Below are 24,722 nucleotides of genomic sequence, written 5' to 3'. Positions count from 1 at the left end.
TTTTTCTGTCAAAGATTTATTGCCAATGAAATTAGTTAATACACAAACACTAATTTAGAATGCAAATAGCAGTTACATTTTTTATGTAAAAAAAGATCTCCCATTTTCTAAACACATAAATTCACACACATATTGTCCAGTCCTTGTGATGTCAATTTCTTTATCATTAATTTATACTTGTAAACAACCTGGTCTACCTGTACAACAGGAGCCCATTACTTTAACTTATATGAACCATTATCTATACATTACAGGTTTACAAAGATAGATTTCAAACACATTGAAACTGTTCATGAATCATTGCAACTCCTGGCCCACTTCTTGAATACGTCTCAGCAGGCCAGTAAACTATCATCTTCTATTATACAGTGCATTCAGAAAGTATTCAGACCACTTCCCTTTTTTCACATTTTGTTGTTACAGCCTTATTCTAAAATTGATTAAATATTTGTTTCCCCTCAATCTACACACAATACCCCATAATGACAAAGTGAAAAAGGGTTTAGAATGTTTTGAAAATGTCAAAAAAAAATAAAAAAAAATATCTTATTTACATAATTATTCAGACACTTTGACTTTTTCCAAATTTTGTTTTGTGTTAGCCTTATTCTAAAATGGATTACATCGTTTTTTCCCCTCATCAATCTACACACAATACCCTATAATGACAAAGCAAAAACAGTTTGCAAATGTCTAAAAAATATAAAACTGAAATATCACATTTAGATAAGTATTCAGACCCTTTACTCAGTACTTTGTTGAAGCACCTTTGGCAGCGATTACAGCCTCGAGTCTTCTTGGGTATGACGCTACAAGCTTGGCAAATCTGTATTTGGGGTCTCTCCCGTTGTTCTCTGCAGATCCTCTCAAGCTCTGTCTGTTGGATGGGGTGAGTCGGTGCACAGCTATTTTCAGGTCTCTCCAGAGATATTAGGGCAGACAGCTCTAGGAAGTGTCTTGGTGGTTCCAAACTTCTTCCTTTTAAGGATGGAGGCCACTGTGTTCCTGGGGACCTTCAATGCTGCTGAAATGTTTTGGTACTCTTCCCCAGATCTGTGCCTGGACACAATCCTGTCTCAGAACTCTACAGACAATTCCTTCAATCTCATGACTTGGTTTTTGCTCTTACATGCACTGTCAACTGTGGGACCGTATAGACATGTGTGTGCCTTTCCAAATCATGTCCAATCAATAGAATTTACCACAAGTGGACTCCAATCAAGTTGTAGAAACATGTCAAGGATGAGCAATGGAAACAGGATGCACCTGAGCTTAATTTAGAGTATCATAGCAAATAAGGTATGTTTTTTAAATTTATTAAACATGCAAAAAAATGTAAAAACCTGTTTTCACTTTATCATTATGTGGTATTGTGTGTAGATTGATGAGGATAATAAAAAAAATACATTTTAGAATAAAGGCTGTAACGTAACATTCAGAAAATGTCAAGGGGTCTGAAAACTTTCTGAATGCACTGTAAATAAGGGGTCAACCCTTCTACAGGTATGGGTTCACTTAGTTGCATGATAGGGCTAGTGGCAGAGTAGCTACAGTGGCTTGCGAAAGTATTCACCCCCTTGGCATTTTTCCTATTTTGTTGCCAACCTGGAATTAAAATGGATTTTTTGGGAGGTTGTATCATTTGATTTACACAACATGCCTACCACTTTGAAGATGCAACATATTTTTTTTATTTTGAAACAAACAAGAAGTAAGACAAAAACTTGAGCGTGCATAACTATTCACCCCCCCAAAGTCAATTCTTTGTAGAGCCACTTTTGCAGCAATTACAGCAGCAAGTCTCTTGGGGTATGTCTCTTTAAGCTTGGCACATCTAGCCACTGGGATTTTTGCCCATTCTTCAAGGCAAAACTGTTCCCAGCTCCTTCAAGTTGGATGGGTTCCGCTGGTGAACAGCAATCTTTAAGTTGTACCACAGTTTCTCAATTGGATTGAGGTCTGTGCTTTGACTAGGCCATTCCAAGACATTTAAATGTTTCCCCTTAAACCACTCGAGTGTTGCTTTAGCAGTATGCTTAGGTTATTGTCCTGCTGGAAGGTGAACCTCCGTCCCAGTCTCAAATCTCTGGAAGACTGAAACAGGTTTCCCTCAAGAATTTCCCTGTATTAAGCGCCATCCATCATTCCTTCAATTCTGACCAGTTTCCCAGTCCCTGGCGATGAAAAACATCCCCACAGCATGATGCTGCCACCACCATGCTTCACTGTGGGGATAGGTTCTCGGGTGATGAGAGGTGTTGGGTTTGTGCCAGACATAGCGTTTTCCTTGATGGCCAAAAGCTCAATTTTAGTCTCATCTGACCAGAGTACCTTCTTCCATGTTTGGGGAGTCTCCCACATGCCTTTTGGCGAATACCGCTCTGGCCACTCTTCCGTAAATCCCAACTCTGTCGAGTGTACGGCTTAAAGTGGTCCTATGGACAGATACTCTAATCTCCTCTGTGGAGCATTGCAGCTCCTTCAGGGTAATCTTTGGTCTCTTTGTTGCCTCTCTGAATAATTCCCTCCTTGCCTGGCCCTTGAGTTTTGCTGGGCGGCCCTCTCTTGGCAGGTTTGTTGTGGTGCCATATTTTTTCCATTTTCTAATAATGGATTTAATGGTGCTACGTGGGATGTTCAAAGTTTCTGATATTTTTTTTATAACCCAACCCTGATCTGTACTTCTCCACAACTTTGTCCCTGACCTGTTTGGAGAGCTCCTTGGTCTTCATGGTGCCGCTTGCTTGGTGGTTCCCCTTGCTTAGTGGTGTTGCAGACTCTGGGGCCTTTCAGAACAGATGTATATATACTGAGATCATGTGACAGATCATATGACACTTAAATAAAGTCCACCTGTGTGCAATCTAACTAATTATGTGACTTCTGAAGGTAATTGGTTGCACTAGACCATATTTATGGGCTTCATAGCAAAAGGAGTGAATACATATGCATGCATCACTTTTCAGATTCATTATTTAGATTTATATAGATTTTTTTAAAAACAAGTCATTTTTTTTCATTTCACTTCACCAATTTTGACTATTTTGTGTATGCCATTTAAACTCTATTTAAATTACAGGTTGTAATGCAACAAAATAGAAAAAACGCCAAGGGGGATGGATACTTTTGCAAGGCACTGTAAAAGCAACCCAAAGGAAGAGGATCCTTTGTGAGACACCGTCTATAGCATAGGGCCATCCCAACATGGAATGTGTGTGTAATGAGCTTCCTGTGTGTTGCGTGCCCATTTCAACTTGCCAGCCTCAGAGACATTCTAGGTTTGTTCCAACTCCCCACATGCCTTTTCACCCTCACATCACGCCATTCAGCCAGGCCTTCCCCTGGAGGAGTGAGCTAACACTCCTCCCCAGACATCCCCTGCTTCTCTCCCACTGGGTAAAACAGGGGGAAAGGAGGGGAGGAGACATTCCATCATCCCTTCCCCCACTTCTCTTCTACAGTCTGGAGGAGGGAGAAGAGGAAGGAGGAATTGAGAGCCAGGTCTCCATTGTGTAAATGCTGTGAATAGCACGCTTGCCTAGGCAGAATGTGGGTGCCAATAGAATTTCACAGATTGCCTTACAGAAGGAGTGTTTTTAGAGGCGGAGCTGTGGACTTGCAAGCCTGAGCTCCTCATTGGTATAATGGTCAGTATCCCCTCCTGTCACACGGGGGCCGGGAGACCGGGGTTCAAAATCCTAGACGGGAGAGTACAGGCACAGTGTGATAAAGAAAACACGCTATTTTCCCCCATCTGCTGCAACAGAGACAATGTTGCCCTAAATCTCAGCAATGTTTCCACAATAAAGCAAAAGACCAAACACCCTTCCCCGGTATGTATGGAACAAAATACTAATAAATAGATGAAAAGGGAACAAGAGACCGGTAAAGATAGCTAGAAAGGCATGAAGAAAATATCATTGGTAAGGAGTCATTCTAATTCAACTACAGATATTTCAAGTTTGGATCTGCAGCAAATACGTGAGTCAGTAAAATCAGTTTTAGAAGTAAATGTTCATCCCTTGACAACGCCACGCCTCGACTGACCCCTGCCAGAGATACATTGCATCGCTAGGCAGGCCTTCACACAAACATGCATTCCCAGGTGTGATCTCTCCTCTCTCCTCTGCCTGCTGCATGAAGGGATGGAGTGTGTGTGTCCTTGTGTGTGTGAGAGAGTGAGCGACCCGTTTAAAGATTAACCACACCACCCCAGATGCTAGGCTAGGAATATACAGAACAAGGTGTGCTGCATCCTCTCCCAAACAATAGTCATACAGAGCTCAAAAGAAGAGGCTGCATAGTTGCTTTAAGTCACCCTGGTCTCAGATCAGTTTGTACTGTCTTTCAAACTCCCATGGCCATTGTTGTGAGTTGGCAAGAAATCACAAACAGGTCTGAGACCAGGCTAGCTTGAAGTGAGGCTTATATCCCATTCAAACAGAGATAAGCCTTGTAGCTACAAGGATAGGTTGGTTACCATTCTTATCTGTTCTTAGAGCTGTAACGTTTTGTTCTATAAAAAAACTTAACCTCCAGGTCTTGTCATGGATATAGAAAGGTGTCTCTGGTGGTTATATGGGAAGCTTAGCTGAGCTGACGTTCCGTTTCAAGAACTTCTTGTTTTCAATCTCATTAAGTGAGATGGAGACGGAGCAGCGTGAGGGGTTCTCCCGTCTCTGGCTGATGCTGTCCATTATCGCATCCTTGATCACCTACAGCAGACAGAGAAGAAAGAGAGGGAGAGAGAGAAGGAGAGAGAGAAAGAGAAAGAGAGAGAGGGAGAGAAAGAGAGAGAGAGAGGGTGACAGGGAGGGAAAGAGATGGGTGAGGGGGAGAGACCAACATAAGATGATAGAGGAAACAGAACAGAGAAAATACAGCACTGAAAATACAGATCATATACAGTGCCTTGCGAAAGTATTCGGCCCCCTTGAACTTTGCGACCTTTTGCCACATTTCAGGCCTCAAACATAAAGATATAAAACTGTATTTTTTTGTGAAGAATCAACAACAAGTGGGACACAATCATGAAGTGGAACGACATTTATTGGATATTTCAAACTTTTTTAACAAATCAAAAACTGAAAAATTGGGCGTGCAAAATTATTTGTACATGTGCAGGGCTCAACACAAAAGAAACCAGGCCAAGCATCATACAAGTTAGGCCTAATGATAAATAGGCACATATTATTTTCCAGTGCCCAGTGCCTTAAGTTCAATTTTCAATTAAAATTTGTATTATTTGAGTACTCGAGTACTCTAAATCAAATAATGTGAGTACTCGCAGTCAATTTAAAAAAAATGCCCATCACTACGTGCATCACTACGTGCATTTGCTTGTTTGTGTGTGTGTGAGACGCACCTCAATGTTGTTGAGCGTGTTGAACTCCATGAGGTCGTGGAGGCGGGTGAAGGCCTGGTTGGAGTACTGGAAGTTGAACGTGGAGTATGGACTCTCGGGGTCGTCGAAGACATCAAAGTCACCAAACTCCTTCTCTTTATCCGTCTCTCGAGGGACTCCTGATGGATAATACAAAAAGAAGAGTGGTTGTTGTTATTTTAATGCACATATAATCTTTACAACTCACTCACTAAAATAGAAATCAGAAAGACAGTAAAAAACAAAAACAATGACAGAGGTGACTGGCTTATGTCAGTAAATAAATTCCAGCGTCTGTGTAGAGATGACGAAACAATGGCAGATACTGAAACGGAAAGATAGAGTGGAATTGGTAGAGGATAAAATCTCAAAGATAGTATTTTGCTGAAAGTAAGTTAAGAGACAGAGTGGGGGGAGAAGGAGAGTGGGCATCCTACATGTTTAAACAACAGTGTCCTACAATAGGTTGGAATTCTGCAATATGTGGATTTAAAAAAAATCTGATACGTAGTAAGCCATATCCCATAGAGATGGAATGACCCTAACCCTAACCCTAACCCTAACCCTAACGAGTCAATACCTAAAATACAATTTTTAAGTCATGAGATCTTTACAGTAATACTTAAGTTTTAAGTTGATAACAAGACAGTGAAGTTTAGGTCCGAGATGCCGTTTTATCTGATGAGCAGATACCTTGGAGGTGTAAATATGTGATGTGAGAAAGTTTAATTTTAAACAGCAGACTAAACATTTCTTTGAGACAACAGTTTAATTTGGTAACCAGTTTATGAAAGGTATAAGGCACCTTGAGGCTTTGTGGTATATGGCCAATATACCTTGGCTAAGGACTGTATCCAGGGACTCCGCAGTGCGAAACAAGCCCTTTGCCGTGGTATACTGGCCATATACCACAACCCCTTGTGCCTTATAGCTTAAACAGCCCTGCTGTCCTTTCCACGTATACTGTAGGCCTATGTCCCAATAAACAGTAGTTGTTTCCTCTTCTCATTTCCCTAGTGATAGGGAAAGATCCAAATGAAGTCACCAGTGGGATTTCACCTAGCTACCATGACAACATCCACCAATTCTGACATAAATCCCATTCATGGAATAGAGGAAGATGATGAAGCCATTGCAGTCATTAATGTAGCAATAGACAGATGGGTCGTTAAAACTTCTTATGGCTGCAGGGGCAGTATTGAGTAGCTTGGATGAAAGGTGCCCAGAGGTGCCCAGAGTAAACGGCCTGCTCCTCAGTCTCAGTTGCTAATATATGCATATTATTATTAGTATTGGATAGAAAACACTCTGACGTTTCTAAAACGGTTTGAATGATGTCTGTGAGTATAACAGACCTCATATGGCAGGCAAAAACCTGAGAAGAAATCCAAACAGGAAGTGAGAAATCTGAGGTTGGTCGATTTTCAACTCAGGCCCTATTGAATTCACATTGGGATATGAATGAAGTTGCACTTCCTAGGGCTTCCACTAGATGTCAACCGTCTTTAGAAACTTGAATGAGGCTTCTACTGTGTTGTGGGACTGAATACAAGCTGAATGAGTCAGCTTACTGGCAGAGAGCCATTTCCTGGTCATGCGCATTCCACATGATATCGCCCTGCGTTCCGTTGCTCCTGTAGACACAAAGGAATTCTCTGGTTGGAACTTTATTGAATATTTATGATAAAAACATCCTAATGATTGATTCTATACTTAGTTTGAAATGTTTCTTCGACCTGTAATATAACTTTTTGAAGTTTTTGTCCAAAGTTTTTGTCCAAACACACAAGCATTTGGATATGTGTACCTAACGCTAACAAAAGTAGCTACTTGGACATAAATAACAGACATTATCGAACAAATCAAGCATTTATTGTGGAACAGCGATTCCTAGGAGTGCATTCTGATGAAGATCATCAAAGGTAAGGGAATATTTATCATGTAATTTCTGGTTTCTGTTGACTCCAACATGGCGGCTAATTTGATAAATTTTCTGAGCGCCGTCTCAGTTTGCTTTTTCCGTAAAGTTTTTTTGAAATCTGACACAGCGGTTGCATTAAGGAGATATCTATAACTCCATGTGTTTAACTTCTATTATCATCTACATTAATGATGAGTATTTCTGTTGAATCGATGTGGCTATGCAAAATCACTGGATGTTTTTGGAACTAGTGAACGTAACGCGCCAATGTAAACTCAGATTTTTTTATATAAATATGAACTTTATCAAACAAAACATACATGTATTGTGTAACATGAAGTCCTATGAGTGTCATCTGATGAAGATTATCAAAGGTTAGTGATTCATTTTATCTCTATTTGTGCTTTTTGTGACTCCTCTCTTTGGCTGGAAAAATGGCTGTGTTTTTCTGTGGCTTGGTGGTGACCTAACATAATCGTTTGTGGTGCTTTCACTGTAAAGCATATTTGAAATCGGACACTGTGGTGGGATTAACAACAAGATTACCTTTAAAACGGTATAAAATATATGTATGTTTGAGGAATTTTAATTATGAGATTTCTGTTGTTTTGAATTTGGCACCCTGCACTTTCACTGGCTGCTGTCATATCATCCCGATAACGGGATTGCAGCCCTAAGAAGTTTTAAGTAACAAAACCGATGTGTGTCGCAACCCTTGAGGCAAAACAGATGTGGTTGGCTCAATATCAAAGGATTGATGGCAACATGTAAGCTATATTTCTTCTCCAAATTTTTATAATAAACAAATACATTTGCACAATGAGCACTTGCTGTCTTTCAAATACATCGTTACAGTTGTTGGTTAGCTAGCTAATGGATTTTTGCTATTTTAGTATAGTCGTGACATGATAGCCATGAAACTGCTAAGTAGTTAATAAATAAATAGTTAACCAAATGACGACCGACCCGTAGCACTCACGTCGGTAGCACTCACGTCGGTAGCCTTGAAGTGCTTTGAAAGGCTGGTCATGGCTCACATCAACACCATTATCCCAGAAACCCTCAACCCACTCCAATTTGCATACCGCCCCAACAGATGATGCGATCTCTATTGCACACTGCCCTTTCTCACCTGGACAAAAGGAACACCTACGCACCTATGCTATTCATTGACTACAGCTCAGCATTCAACACCATAGTGCCCTCAAAGCTCATCACTAAGCTAAGGACCCTGGGACTAAACACCTCCCTCTGCAACTGGATCCTGGACTTCCTGACAGGCCGCCCCCAGGTGGTAAGGGTACGTAACAACACATCCACCATGCTGATCCTCAAAACGGGGGCCCTCAGGGGTGTGTGCTCAGTCCCCTCCTGTACTCCCTGTTCAATCATGACTGCATGGCCAGGCACGACTCCAACACCATCATCAAGTTTGCCGATGACACAACAGTGGTAGGCCTGATCACCGACAATGATGAGACAGCCTATAGGGAGGAGGTCAGAACCCTGGCCATGTGTTGCCAGGACAACAACCTCTCCCTCAACGTGATCAAGACAAAGGAGTTGATTGTGGACTACAGGAAAAGGAGGACCGAGCAAACCCACATTCTCATCGACAGGGCTGTAGTGGAGCAGCTTGAGAGCTTCAAGTTCCTTGGTGTCCATATCACCAACAAACTATCATGGTCCAAACACACTAAGACAGTCGTGAAGAGGGCACAGCAAAGCCTATTCCCCCTCAGGAGACTGAAAATATTTGGCATGGGTCCTCAGATCCTCAAAAAGTTCTACAGCTGCACCATCGAGAACTGGTTGCAACACTGCCTGGTATGGCAATTGCTCAGCCTCCGACCTCAAGGCACTACAGAGAGTAGTGCATATGGCCCACTACATCGCTGGGGCCAAGCTTCCTGCCATCCAGGACCTCTATACCAGGCAGTGTCAGAGGGAGGACCTAAAAATTGTCAAAGACTCCAGCCACCCAAGTCATAGACTGCTCTCTCTGCTACCGCACGGCAAGTGGTACTGGAGCACCAAGTCTAGGTCCAAAACACTTCTTAACAGCTTCTAACCCCAAGCCATAAGAATCCCGAACAGCTAATCAAAGGGCCAGACCCATTTTTTACGCTGCTGCTACTACTGTCTGTTTATTATCTATGCATCACTTCAACTCTACCAACACGTACATATTACCCTCAATTACCTCGACTAACCAGTGCCCCAGCACATTGACTCTGTACCGGTACCCCCTGTATATAGCCTCGCTATTGTTATTTTACTGCTGCTGTTTAATAATGTGTTACTTTTATTTTCTATTTTTTACTTAACACTTCTTTTTCTTAAAACTGCATTGTTGGTTAAGGGCACGTAAGTAAGCATTTCACTGTAAGGTCTACTATACTACATCGGTGCATGTGACAAATACAATTTGATTTGAAATGGTTACCCAGACTATCTTGCACTGACTCTATGCATACTCGTAATACTATACTGAACAAAAATATAAACGCAACATGTAAAGTGTTGGTCCCCATGTTTCATGAGCTAAAATAAAAGATTACCGAAATGTTTTTAATTTCTCTACCATAAGTTGCCTCCAATGTCAATTTAGAGAATTTGGCAGTACGTCCAACCGGCCTCACAACCACAGACCAAGTGTAACCACACCAGCCCAGGAACTCCACATCAGGCTTCTTCACCTGCGGAGACCAGCCTCCTGGACAGCTGATAAAACTGAGGAGTATTTCTGTCTGTAATAAAGAACCTTTTGTGAGGAAAAACTCATTCTGATTGGCTGGACCTGTGTCCCAAGTGGGTGGGCCTATGCCCGCCCAAGTCCAACCATGGCTGCGCCCCTGCCCAGTCATGTGAAATCCATAGATTAGTTGAAAATTAATTTATTTCAATTGACCAATTTAATTATATGAACTGTAACTCAGTAAAATCGATGAAACTGTTGTATGTTGCGTTGTATGTAAAGTTGAAGTCGTAAGTTTACATACACTTAGGTTGGAGTCAATAAAACTTGTTTTTTAACCACCACAAATTTCTTGTTAACAAACTATAGTTTTGGCAAGTCAGGTTAGGACATCTACTTTGTGCATGACACAAGTCATTTTTTCAACAATTGATTACAGACAGATTATTTCACTTCTAATTCACTGTATCACAATTCCAGTGGGTCAGAAGTTTACATACACTAAGTTGACTGTGCCTTTTAAACAGCTTGGAAAATTCCAGAAAATTATGTCATGGCTTTAGAAGATTCTGATATGCTAATTGACATCATTTGAGTCAATTGGAGGTGTACCTGTGGATGTATTTCAAGGGCTACCTTCAAACTCAGTGCCTCTTTGCTTGACATCATGGGAAAATCAAAAGAAAAAAGCCAAGACATCAGAAAAAAAATGATGGACCTCCACAAGTCTGGTACATCCTTGGGAGCAAATTCCAAATGCCTGAAGGTACCATGTTCATCTCTACAAACAATAGTACGCAAGAATAAACACCATGGGACCACGCAGCCGTCATACCGCTCAGGAAGGAGACACGTTCTGTCTCCTAGAGATGAACGTACTGTGGTGCAAAAAGTGCAAATCAATCCCAGAACAGCAAAGGACCTTGTGAAGTTGCTGGAGGAAACAGGTACAAAGTATCTATATCCACAATAAAACAAGTCCTATATCGACAGAACCTGAGCAAGGAAGAACTCAGCAAGGAAGACGCCACTGCTCCAAAACCACCATAAAAAAGCCAGACTACAGTTTGCAACTGCACATGGGGACAAATATCGTAATTTTGGGAGAAATGTCCTCTGGTCTGATGAAACAAAAATAGAACTGTTTGGTCATAATGACCATCATTATGTTTGGAGTTAAAAGGGGTTGCTTGCAAGCCGAAGAACACCATCCCAACCGTGAAGCACGGGGGTGGCAGCATCATGTTGTGGGGGCGCTTTGCTGCAGGAGGGACTGGTGCACTTCACAAAATAGATGGCATCATGAGGGAGGAAAATTATGTGGATATATTGAAGCAACATCTCAAGACATCAATAAGGAAGTTAAAGCTTGGTCACAAATGGGTCTTCCAATTGGACAATGAGCCCAAGCATACTTCCAAAGTTGTGGCAAAATGGCTTAAGGACAGCAAAGTCAAGGTATTGGAGTGGCCATCACAAAGCCCTGACCTCAATCCCATAGAAAATGTGTGGGCAGAACTGAAAAAGCATGTGCGAGCAATGAGGTCTACAAACCTAACTCAGTTACACCAGCTCTGTCAGGAGGAATGGGCCAAAATTCACCCAACTTATTGTGGGAAGCTTGTAGAAGGCTACCCAAAACGTTTGACCAAAGTTAAACTATTTAAAGGCAATGCTACCAAATACTAATTGAGTGTATGTAAAAGCTGAAATAAATCATTCTACTATTATTCTGACATTTCAAATTATTAAAATAAAGCGGTGATCCTAACTGACCTAAGACAGGGAATTTTTACTTGGATTAAATGTCAGGAATTGTGAAAAACGGAGTATAAATGTATTTGGCTAGGGGTATGTACACTTCCAACTTCAACTACTGTTCAAAAGTTTGGGGTCACTTAGAAATGTCCTTGTTATTGAAAGAAAAGCACATGTTTTGTCCATTAAAATAACATCAAAATGATCAGAAATACAGTGTAGACATTCTTAATATTGTAAATGACTATTGTTGCTGGAAACAAATATTTTTTTAAATAGAATATCTACATAGGCGTACAGAGACCCATTATCAGCAATCATCACTCCTGTGTTCCGATGGCACGTTGTGTTAGCTAATCCAAGTTTATCATATTAAAAAGCTAATTGATCATTAGAAAACCCTTTTGCAATTATGTTAGCACAGCTGAAAACTGTTGTCCTGATTAAAGCAATACATCTGGCCTTCTTTAGACTAGTTTAGTATCTGGAGTATCAGCATGTGTGTTTGATTACAGGCTCAAAATGGCCAGAAACAAAGAACACATGCACATAACACACACACACAATATTTGATGCCGCTACTCTGTTCTTTATTTTACTCTTATTATTATTTATCCTGATGTCTAGTCACTTTAACCTGCCTTTATGTACATATCTACCTCAAATACCACATTGATCTGGTATTTTCTGTATATAGCTTCATTCTTGTGTATTTTATTTTGTGTGTTACTATTTTTCTATTTATAATTATTTTTTAACTCTGCATCGTTGGGAATGGCTCGTAAGCAAGCATTTCACGTTAAAGTCTACACCCGTTGTATTGAGCGCATGTGACAAATAAAATGTGTTTTGAGTTAAACACCTCAAAATAAGACATGGTATCAATAATAAGAGACAACTAGTTGAAACGAGCCGTCTACGATTTCCCGAATGGCAACTTTTTGTCATTGTGTCTAGCTAACAACAACAACACACGGCCTTCAGCATTGTTTTCAGGCAGCCCGTCTATAGATCATAACTAGGACCTTCAATTTTTCCCAACCATCTAAGCTCACCATGAAAAACTCTGGGACAAAGTTATAGCCTATAACACATTATAACACATTGTAGTTTATGGGCTTTAAACCAAGGCCTAGGGTGTGTCCAAAATGGACTCCATTTCCCTGTATAGTGCGCTACCTTTGGCCAAGGGGCTCTGGTCAAAAGTAGTGCACTAATAGGATGCCATTTCAGATGCAGCCTAGTTTTCCCTGATCCTACAGCCATACAGTAGTATCCCAGTTTCACCAGTCCTCACCGGGAGCTTTGAATTCCCTGAAGTTGATGTTGGCCAGTACAAAATGGATGACGGTGGGGCAGCACTTGTCTTCCTTGCGGGGTTTGAAGACATAACACTCCTTGAGGCCCTCACGGTCAAACACTTTGGGGTCGATCTTTGGGAAGGGAAGCTTGTTCATGCGAGCCCATTTCTCAGCTAGCAGGAGCTCCTTGACACACACACAGAACAGTAGATTGAAGAACAGACAGAAAACAGTCAATAAACGGACACACACACACACTGTCGTAAAAAATGGTATGTCATTCAGATGTATTACATTCTCAAATGTCTTTGTAAAACAGAGTAAATCTTGGTCTAAATATATTGTTGTGCAGAGCTAAAATGAGCTTGTATATCCAATCCATTTTGTATCACGTTGTATAACATGAGTCAAATGAAAGTCTGTTTCACATGTTGTTAATGGTTGCCGTTCATACAAGGACTTATACATAGTTAGACATGACCGCCTCGTCAACCTGATAGCTAGTGAGGTGAGACAGACAGTAACAGTGCTTATTCACAACCATTCTATTGTCAGAGGAGGCTGGTTTGATGTTGATGATGTATTTCCTTGCAAACCAAATAAGATATTTTGTTGTGGGGGGAGCCCCGGAGGGAGGTGCTCATTTTGCAAATGCGTTGTTCTTTTGACTCCTACATGGAGCAGGTCTTTTCTGACAAGTTGGTTATCAGTGCAAACTTGTAGTGTGGATATTTGGGCGTCTCAGCCACGTACAGTGCATTTGGAAAGTATTCAGACCCCTTGACTTTTTCCACATTTTGTTATGTTACAGCCTTAATGCAAAATGTATTAAAAAAACATTTTTCCTCACCAATCTACACACAATACCCCATAATGACAAAGCAAAAACTGTTTTTTAGGAATTTAGGCCAATATATAAAAAAAATATAAAAAAACAGAAATATCACATTTACATAAGTATTCCCTTTACTCAGTACATTGTTGAAGCACCTTTGGCAGCGATTACAGCCTTGAGTCTTCTTGGGTATGACGCTACAAGCTTGGCACGTCTGTATTTGGGGAGTTTCTCACATTCTTCTCTGCAGGTCCTCTCAAGCTCTGTCAGGTTGAATGGGGAGCATCGCTGCACAGCTATTTTAAGATCTCTCCAGAGAGGTTAAGGTTCAAGTCTGGGTTCTGGCTGGGCCACTCAAGGACATTCAGAGACTTGTCCCAAAACCACTCCTGCGTTGTCTTGGCTGTGTGCTTAGGGTCGTTGTCCTGTTGGAAGGTGAACCTTCATCCCAGTCTGAGGTCCTGAGTGCTCTAAAACAGGTTTTCATCAAGGATCTCTGTACTTTGCTCCATTCATCTTTCCCTTGATCCTGACTAGTCTCCCAGTTCCTGACGCTGAAAAACATTCCCACAGCATGATGCTGCCACCACCATGCTTCACCGTAGGGATGGTGCCAGGTTTCCTTCAGAAGTGACGCTTGGCATTCAGGCCAAAGTGTTCAATCTTGGTTTCATCATACCAGATAATCTTGTTTCTAATGGTCTGAGAGTCCGTTAGGTGCAAACTCCAAGCGGGCTGTCATGTGCCTTTTACTAAGGAGTGGCTTCCACTCTACCATAAATGCCTGATTGGTAGAGTGCTGCATAGGTGGTTGTCCTTCTGGGAGGTTCTCCCATCTCCACAGAGGAACTCTGTCAGAGTGACCATCGGGTTCTTGGTCACCTCCCTGGCCAAGGCCCTTCTCCCCGGATTGCTCAGTTTGGATGGGCGGCCAGCTCTAGGAAGAGTCTTGGTGGTTCCAAACTTCTTCCTTTTAAGAATGATGGAGGCCACTGCGCTCTTGGGGACCTTCGATGCTGCAGACATTTTTTGGCACCCGTACCCAGATATGTGTCTCGACACAATCCTGTCTCTGAGCTCTATGGACAATTCCTTCAAACTCATGGCTTGGTTTTTGCTGACATGCACTGTCAACTGTGGGACCTTATATAGACAGGTGTGTGCTTTTCCAAATCATGTCCAATCAATTGAATTTACCACAGGTGGACTCCAATCAAGTTGTAGAAACATCTCAAGGATGATCAATGGAAACAGGACGCACCTGAGATTGATTGATGAGGTCATTGTTTAAAAAAATAAATACATTTCAGAATAAGGCTGTGGAAAAAGGGCAGGGGTCTGAATACTTCCTGAATGCACTGTACATAGGCTGACAGTACGTGGCCTTCAGATTGCAGGCCTGCACAGGAAAAAGGCAAAGCAGATAGCGAGGTACTGCGCCGTGTCAGCTGTCATGGGCAGCCTTGCTGGGTGGAGAAAAACTGCTTTCTGTATCCAAAGTGTCCATATATCCATGACCTATGAAATGTTTGAATCCTTCTTGACTGTAATGTAATTTGTGGAATCAAATAAAGTATTTAAAATGTGGGTGTGTGTGCAGTATGTTTGTATATAGAGAACACATACGTGTGTGCCTGTCTGCATGTGTTTGTGTGTCTGTGTGTGTGTGTGCGTGCTTGAATGTGTGTGCATTGCTCACCTTAAAGGGTGGGCTGGAGTCACTGGGGCGGGCTGAGAAGTCGAAGGAGATGATGAGGTCGACGCCACGCTGCGGCCGCAGGATGAGTGGGTACGGGAGGTTATAGGTCAGACCACTGTCCACTATGTGGATCTTCTTACTCTTCACGTCCAGCGGCTCGTAGATGCGGTCAAACTCATCTGGGTCTGAGGAGGACCGCAGTAAGGGGACAATAAATAATGTCATCATCTATAAAATCAATCACCCATTCTCACAAATAGTCTATAATAGTTATTCAAAGCCTTGATTTGATAGTTGATGTATTCCTTTACCCATCTACATAGAGATGGGTTAATGGGTCTGAACAGTCTAACAGGTTTCCAATCTTAGACAATCATGGTGATAGACTTGTTACAGACTGTTAACCCTTTGGCTGTTAACCCGCTGACCCACCCACTTAAACCCCCCGTTAAACTGATCTCAGACCTGTGACGGCGTCCTGTTCCTCCTCCAGGTTGTGGTGTGTGTATGATCTGTTGTTGAAGGGGGAGAAAGGCATGGAGGAGTTGAGGTTGAGCCCCAGCATGAAGTTGTGCACCTTTCCGGCTCTGCCCTCACGGGTGTTGAAGAGGGTGGACTCCCCCACCAGGGAGGTGAACATCCTGCTGGTCCAGCTGGCCTGGGCATTACGCTGGAGCTCTTCCTCTGCCTCCTGGTTTTCTGTTCCACCCGCTGGAGGGGATGGAGGAGAGGGGGATGAGGAGAGAGGGATGAGGAGGGGAGGATGAAAGGAGGTTGAGGAGAGGGGGGAAATGGGGATGTCACTACCAAAGCCCTAAGACACACAACACACCCTTTCTCTCTCGTAGACCGTACCTTTTCTTGGCTCGTCCTCATTTTCCTGCGTCTCCTCACCCACAATGTGCTGAGGCTTTATTTGCTCTGAAAAACAGTGACAACATTCATGTGAAAACCAAACCCTCACTCAGTATCCAACTTAATCGTTTCACTGTACTTTAGCATGTGACAATAAAACTTGAACTGACTCACTATCCACAGTATGAGCTTGCTGACTGGACTTCCTCATTCCCTGTGGAGTTTCACAACAACATTCAGAGTACTGTCCAGAGTACTGTACATTGGTGTGACTGTGAACTACCATGGAGTAGTATTTGCAAGACATTAGTATTTGCAAGACATTAAAGTGCCATTATAGTTGCTTTCACATTAGGTCTGGCAGAGGAAGTTGTTATCATTTCTATCTGCTACCCAAGTGTTCTACGTGACTTTGTTTATTTGAGAAACTGTCAATCATGTAACCCTTAACCTGGCTGAAGTTAAACCGGTAAATGCTGTGTCAATGGTAAAAGGGTTCAACTTGATTAGCAACTTGATTATGACTCAATGAGCTGATATTCAGTGGAAGTAGGGTTATCCACTACTACATCTATATTTGGACATCGAGAAACATGCACATAACGGTACGCACGCACGCACACACACACACACACTCACGCACACACACACACCATGGTTTCCATTTTCTTTTGGAAAATAAATCAATTAAAATCCGATAAATAAATCTGCCGCCGGACAATTGTCCGGGAGAAGAAAAAAATCCTATCACAAAATAACGCTTTTTAGCCTATTCAACTGGTAATTGAAGCGCATTTACCATTTAAATGTACATAGGCAACAGTAGGCAGGCTTCAGCGTGTCACACACCACTTTGCAATGAGCTGAAGGCAGTATTCATTTTGAAAACATAGGGAATACTTTATTGTTTGAAACTAGGGATGCTCGATATATCGGTGAACATATCGGAATCGGCCGATATTAGCTAAAAATGACAACATGGGTATCGGCCCGATGTCTAGTTTAACGCCAATGTGCAACACCGATGTCAAAGCTGACGTACATACCTATATAACGTAGGTACATGACGTAATGACGCCATGTAAACTTTTGGGCTACACGTGCAACACAGCATTCCTAACCTAGCCCACAATGCCTGCTGTGTGGATCGAGCAGTCAACAAGTCGAGCAGTCATTTGAAAGAGTAAGAAAATTTCAGCGAGACAACGCAAAGGCGAAATCTATTAACGCCAAGATAAGGGAATTCAATGCCCTTGACAATCAACCGTTCTCAGTCATGGGTGATGTTGGCTTTCGTCAACTTTTCGAGCACCGGTACACATGTTACACTACCGGAGTTACACAGTAATAGCGCCACTGCTATTAGCTTCACAACATACTATGAAACGCCTTTTGGATCTTTGTGTGTCAAAAATGATAAATGTCGGGCCTCCCGGGTGGCGCAGTGGTCTAGGGCACTGCATCACAGTGCTAGCTGTGCCACCAGAGACCTAGGGTCTGTTGCAGCCGGCCGCAAGGTCCATGGAGCGACGCACAATCGGCTTAGCGTTGTCCGGGTTTGGGAGGGCCTGGCCAGTAGGGATATCCTTGCCTCATCGTGCACTAGAGACTCCTGTGGCAGGCTGGGCACAGTGCGTGCTAACCAGGTCACCAGGTGCACGGTGTTTCCTCCGACACATTGGTGCGGCTGGCTTCCGGGTTGGATGCGCGCTGTGTTAAGAAGCAGTGCGGCTTGGTTGGGTTGTGTTTCGGGGGACGCATGGCTTTCAACCGTTGTCTCTCCCGAGCCCGTGCAGGAGTTGTATCGATGAGACAAGATAGTAACTACTAACAATTGGATACCACGAAATTGATGATGACACCTAGCTATATAGTAAGCTGGCTAACTATAGCTACTGAAACAGATTATGTTGTTTTGCTATGTTTTTGGGAAAGAACATTGAGCTAGCTAGCTTTTTTTTATGACCAGCACTGTAGGTGCGCAAGACAACTTTACAAGCATCATTGCATACGTATCGATGAATCGTTGTGGCATATGAAATACGAGTGACAGAGTAATCAATGTGTAATAACTACGTAAAAAATGTATGAACGCGTAAAATTATTATGTGAAGTCATATTCAGGTCCTGATTGGTCAACAGGCTTATTTGACACATCAAATAGTGTCATTTGACATGCAAAGACCCAAACGGCGTTCCATAGTATGGGAAATCCTGGTTAAGAATGAAACGACTGAACAAATGAAGAATGAAACAGCACAGCAAGTAAATGAAAGAAATAGGTTTTTAATATGTTTTACTGGTAATGGGGCCGTTACTGTAAATTACAACAAAATAACTTTTTGGTCAGGGTGGTGTGTGTGTGTGTAACCTTTATTTAACTAGGCAAGTCAGAAGTTAAGAACAAATTATTTTTTACAATAACGGCCTACCCCGGCCAAACCTGGACGACACTGGACCAATTGTGCGCTGCCCTATGGGACTCCCAATCACAGCCGGATGTGATACAGCCTGGATTGGAACCAGGGACTGTAGTGACGCCTCTTGCACTGAAATGCAGTGCCTTAGACCGCTGCGTCCATGTGTGTGTGTTAACTATTTAACTGTACTAGAATGCTTAAAGGGCTGCTCAAATTTTAAATATCGGTTATCGGTATAGTTTTTTTGGCAAAGAAAATATCGGATATCGATATCGGCCAAAAATGTAATGTTGGTGCATCAATATTTTAAACCTGAACGTTTTACTAAATAGGCATGGCATGTCTTACCTTGCTTCAAAGTAAAATCCGACCATAGAATCATGGGAGGAAATGATTTTATAAAATACTTCCAAATGCCATTGAAACCAGTAGCCTATTCCTCTCGTTCTATTGGTTTTCAAATCAACTTTCTTTCATTGTCCAGTATCCAAAGGCACAAACCTAGTCATATTAGCAACCCATATTAGTTCTTGTATCTTTAGATCTCACCTCTTTCTAATTTCGAATGGATATTTTAATCTCGGTCACATGAAACCGCTCGCACGTGCGGTGAGTTTTTGACAACAGTGTTTTCCCGCTAACTGCATTATGGAACGAACATTAGCACATAGCCTACTGCCTTTTGCGCATTACTGCGCTTACAAATGTGAATAAATAATAGTTTAGTAACATTTTAAGCTAAATGTTCTGATCGGTTGCATCAGCCTCATTGCTTTAAAAAAAAAAAAAGTGTAGCCTAGGCCTACTGCAGGCGTGTCAAACTCAATCCATGGAGGGCCTAGTGTCTGCAGGTTTTTGGTTTTTCCTTTCAATTAAGACCTAGACAACCAGGTGAGGGGAGTTCCATAGTAATTAGTGACCTTTAACTAATCAGGTAAGTACAAGGGAGGAGCGAAAACCCACAGACACTCAGCCCTCCATGGAATGAGTTTGATACCTGGTTGTATGAATTTGGGATCTATCATCCAAAAACTGACCCAGAGTGTTTGGAATAGGCCATTTCTTTTTCACACAGAATAACAAGCTGACCAATAGAATATGTAAACTTTACTACTATGGGAGATAGTAGATTGACATAGGTTAGTGATTTTGCTGCTTGTTACTCATCTGTCGGTTGAGGAAAAGTATATGTGGCAGTTATTCTGCAATGTGCATCAGAATTCAGTAAGTACCCACACTGTTGTATCCTTGATTTGCATGTTCTGTTAAGATGAATTACCATAATCTAAATGTGATTTGTCATTCTGAGCATCATGGGTAGACACCCTAGTCAGGTTACACACAATGCATATAGTACATTTGTCAAATGTATGGTCAATTAAAATGCTGCCGGTCAAATGTCCTGCGCCACATTTTCCTAACAGAAAACATGACGCGCTCGTACGCACGCACAGAACATGCATTTAAAGAGACAGAGAGACAAAGGTAGGTTTTGTACAATGGTTTGTCAGAATCTTACCAAGCTCCTCTTCCATGGTGCTACCTCCAGTGGTCCCTTTGATCCCCATGACCCGGTTGAAGAGGATGGAAAAAGCACTGCCCCACACCCCTAGAAGAGACACAGCAGACAACTTTGTGTATGTAGTGAAATGCGTATCTAGTCTATGTTTGTGAGTTTGTGCTCGTGTATGTATGCCTGTATGAAAGCTCAGGTGCATATCGTACTGTGTATAGTGTCTTAATTTGATCACCTTGTTGCAGGAGAACTTTCCTGCAATGCAGGACATTTTAAAACGTAGTGTATTTGAGGTTTAAAAAGGCATCTGATGTTTATAATTTCCACTTAGAAATTTCCGACATGACATCAACCCCTACAAAAATGTCCATTAATTATAATCTGCATAATAAATCACATTTCCTGTTGCTGCATGATTATTTTCCAGGCTCAAATTAAGATCCTACATCTGTACTGAATGTGCAGCCAGTCTTACCCATGAGGAAATGCAGGGGGTTCTCCTCGTACTGTCTCACCACGCTGCCCATGAAGAACTTACTGCCAAACAGGCCCGGAGACATGAAGGTACCATACTTGGCCATGCCAATCTCGTACGGGGTAAACTCCACCCAGTCTGCTCGTCAAAACACACAATAGGAGAAATATGACACATCTATTACTAATAATGATACAGACAATAAGTGGTTTTGTACTGTGGAATTAGCCTTGTGACACCAGACTGACAGCTGTATAATCAGCTTCACTCCAATTACTGTTGGGACAGTGTTTTAGCTCAAATGGCTGCTACTGTGTATCAAGCTCACAGAAGCCTTCCAATGGTGGAAACTAGCTGAGTTAACCCAATACAAGGTTATTATAACCATATCACATTAGGGCCCTTGCTTACAATGCAAAGCAATTTACTATAATATCATAATTAATACCCAAACATTGAAGCTTTCCCATTGATGTTTAACCATACAAGAACTTTGATGAATTGAGTCCCAGTAAGGCTGGGCGATATATTGTGAATATCGGTATTCCTGTATGTACCCACATACCGATATATATTTTTTTACAATACAGTCTATAAAATCTTATTTTTATACAGTATTAAAAACAATTGACTACTTTCACTGTCCGTTTTGTCCTCATTTAGTTGAGAACAAAACCGTCAGCATGGAAAAAGCCTATTAAAATCAAATAGAATTGATTTGTTGCCATTCTAGGGTCAAGCACTAATCATTTAGAACATTTTATTTAGAAACATAAAATACAGGCATACTGTCAAAATTGCAAATAAAATATTGTGATGTGATATTTTGGCCGCAGCTCCAAGTCATATTACTTCAGGGCATTACCATTGTCATGTCTACATCCTGTACCTAAGTGTCTGTGAACCATTGAATCTTTAAGGTGTGTCCTCTCCTTTTTAGAACTAATGTCACTCACTGTTGTGTCTATTTCAGTTTCCCTTGATGACAGAGTCAGACAGAGATGGGTCAGCGTGAGTATCTGTACTAGTGAAACTGACACCGATGGGAATGTTTGCGCAATAATTCCACATGTTCCACACCCGCACACAAACACGCAAACAGTGCACACACCCACAGGCGCGTATAAACACACAGCACACAAACACAAACGTTATGACGTGACACTAGCCCTGGGTAAACACTACCATACCCTGTATTTAAATGGCTCAGACTCAAATGCAAAGATGACAATAATTACATGCATGCCTGCAGTCATTCAGAAATGAACTTGGTTCATTCATTCGTTAATTTGTTTGTACTTTCATTCATTCAAAGATTCCAAAGTCACAGCTAATTTGCTTGATGCCATGATTCCAATATTGGGTGACTAACGATACACAACAGTGCATGGTCCACAGTTTCTGTCAGAGTTAACTAGCTACATCCTTGGGTCAGTGTTTCCCAACCCTGGTCCTCCAGTTCCCCCAACTGTACACATTTGTGTTGTAGCCCTTGACAAACACACCTTGTTCAACTCATTGAGGGGTTGATGATTAGTTGCCCATGGTTACTGTTGGGGGTACTGGAGGACCAGGGTTACTGTTGGGGGTACTGGAGGACCAGGGTTACTGTTGGGGGTACTGGAGGACCAGGGTTACTGTTGGGGGTACTGGAGGACCAGGGTTACTGTTGGGGGTACTGGAAGACCAGGGTTACTGTTGGGGGTACTGGAGGACCAGGGTTACTGTTGGGGGTACTGGAAGACCAGGGTTACTGTTGGGGGTACTGGAGGACCAGGGTTACTGTTGGGGGTACTGGAGGACCAGGGTTACTGTTGGGGGTACTGGAGGACCAGGGTTACTGTTGGGGGTACTGGAGGACCAGGGTTACTGTTGGGGGTACTGGAAGACCAGGGTTACTGTTGGGGGTACTGGAGGACCAGGGTTACTGTTGGGGGTACTGGAGGACCAGGGTTGAGAAACACTGATGTAAATGGTAACCCATCAGATAAGGAGCTGTGACACATTGACAGATGGAACCAACCAACACCAAAGTCAGTTCTGTTTCACTGGGTCATTTGCATATTATCCAGGAAAGTAAACACAATTAAACAAATGCAGCCATAAACATAGTATATGTTCACATTGACACATGGCTCCACAATGGGAAGGCCATGCAGTGTACCGCTCCAAAGATGCATACTGCTTCAAAGTTGTCTGCCAATCTTTCCCTTAATTTCAGGCAGACATGAGTCCTGTAGCTGGATCTGCTCAACCGAAAGCGTGGGAGGTGACTCATCTAGGCGTTAGACCACTTTAAGAAGTGTACTTGAAAAAGATGCCTTGCTTGAACTTCCTTCCATCTGTTCTAAACTGGTAGTATGATGCATGCGTTCGAAAATAACTCATTAGTAATGCGTGGATCATTAAAATTGAGTCTTCCTTTCGGTCTTACCAGCGAACATGAGTTCTGAGACGTCTGGCTTGACGTGCAGACAGGTGAAGAGAGGCATTGGGCTCTGACCCTCGCTCACAGTCTTCTGCATGTGGCTCAGCTTGAAGTCCATCCTCTGGACAGAGAGAGAGAGGTTGTTTTTACACTCCCCAAAAAGTGAAGTGGATATAGTTGTGTATGCCTGTATGGATATAGTTGTGTATGCCTGTATGGATATAGTTGTGTATGGATTCCTACATTCCTATATCAAATGTAAGCACCTCACTGACTCTGTCACCATGAGTTCCCTGTCCTAATAGAGTCATAACAGAGGTTTGTAGTAGGGCTGGACGATCTATAGAATTTATATGATTAATTCCAAGCCCCTCTCCGTGTCACTCACAGCAACAAAGACAAAATATCACTTCTTCTGCTCTGATAACAAGCACTTTCAAACTCACTCTTTGCTTTTGAAGTTTAGTTCAACAGAATCTGTCGATTCCCCTTCTAATGATACCCTTGTCTCAACTCCCAAAATTTAGAACGGAGCAGACCCTATTAAAACAGGAGTATCAATTAACATGATTATGGAAAATGACTGCTCAGTTTCTGTCGAGCGCAGCCACATAGTGTTATGTCCTAGTTGTCTAGTCTCTGTTTTATAAATGTGCAATGAGCATAAAAATAATCAGTTACATAAGAAATTGGCAACTGGTTCTCATTCTGAGAAATAAGAATCTTATCCAGGTAGGCCACTTGACTTCAACATCTAAACAAAGTGAACAGACGGACAAGAGGGTGTGTTCATAACAGTTGAACTGTTCTACCTTGTTAGCACCAAATAGATCCAAGTTGGTTAGACTTTAAATATAAAGATTAGCTGGTTACGCACTAGCACATGGACTTATGCTTCAGAGAGTATTTATGAGACCTGTGTTCATTTTCTATAATGCCTGTTACAAGAGGTTGGTCATTATTTGTGAATGGTTCTGGGTAAAATTGTAACAAAAAGGGCATATTTCCAAAGCTTATATAGAGAAAACATTTCAAATAAAAAATATATACAGTACCAGTCAAAAGTTGACACACCTACACATTCAAGGATTTCTTTTCTTTTCTTTTATATTTTCTACATTGTAGAATAATAGTGAAGACGTCAAAACTATGAAATAACACATATGGAACCATGTAGTAACCAAAAAAGGGTTAAACAAATCTAAATATATGTTATATGCCAAGAGGGTGCAAAGCTGTCATCAAGGCAAAGGGTGGCTACTTTGAAGAACCTCAAATTTAAAATGTATTTTTATTTGTTTAACACTTTTTTGGTTACTACATGATTCCATATGTGTCATTTCATAGTTTTGATGTCTTCACTATTATTCTATAATGTAGAAAATAGTAAAAATAAAGAAAAACGTGGAATGAGTAGGTGTCCAAACTTTTTA

The 24,722-nt window shown here is 41.8% G+C and overlaps 1 protein-coding gene across 3 annotated transcripts in view; it reads right to left on the bottom strand.

The window, feature by feature from the left end:
• The window catches only part of LOC110508865 (cytosolic phospholipase A2), a 31,106-nt gene continuing 6,384 nt past the window's right edge, over positions 1–24,722 (bottom strand). For all 3 annotated transcript variants that reach the window (XM_021589734.3, XM_021589733.3, XM_036966711.2), the window contains exons 10-18: positions 23,296–23,410; positions 20,862–20,999; positions 20,390–20,479; positions 16,451–16,516; positions 16,061–16,306; positions 15,596–15,780; positions 13,058–13,247; positions 5,366–5,523; positions 1–4,715 (exon numbers count right to left, since the gene is read on the bottom strand). In XM_021589734.3, coding sequence (XP_021445409.1) covers positions 4,575–4,715; positions 5,366–5,523; positions 13,058–13,247; positions 15,596–15,780; positions 16,061–16,306; positions 16,451–16,516; positions 20,390–20,479; positions 20,862–20,999; positions 23,296–23,410 — 1,329 coding nt within the window. In that variant the 3' untranslated portion in view covers positions 1–4,574. The remainder of the gene's footprint in view (positions 4,716–5,365; positions 5,524–13,057; positions 13,248–15,595; positions 15,781–16,060; positions 16,307–16,450; positions 16,517–20,389; positions 20,480–20,861; positions 21,000–23,295; positions 23,411–24,722) is intronic.

The sequence above is a fragment of the Oncorhynchus mykiss genome, chromosome 28 (genome assembly GCF_057628025.1).
Source record: "Oncorhynchus mykiss isolate SJ-2025 chromosome 28, ASM5762802v1, whole genome shotgun sequence".
Classification (NCBI taxonomy): domain Eukaryota; kingdom Metazoa; phylum Chordata; class Actinopteri; order Salmoniformes; family Salmonidae; genus Oncorhynchus; species Oncorhynchus mykiss.
This window is presented reverse-complemented; position numbering and strand designations above follow the sequence as displayed.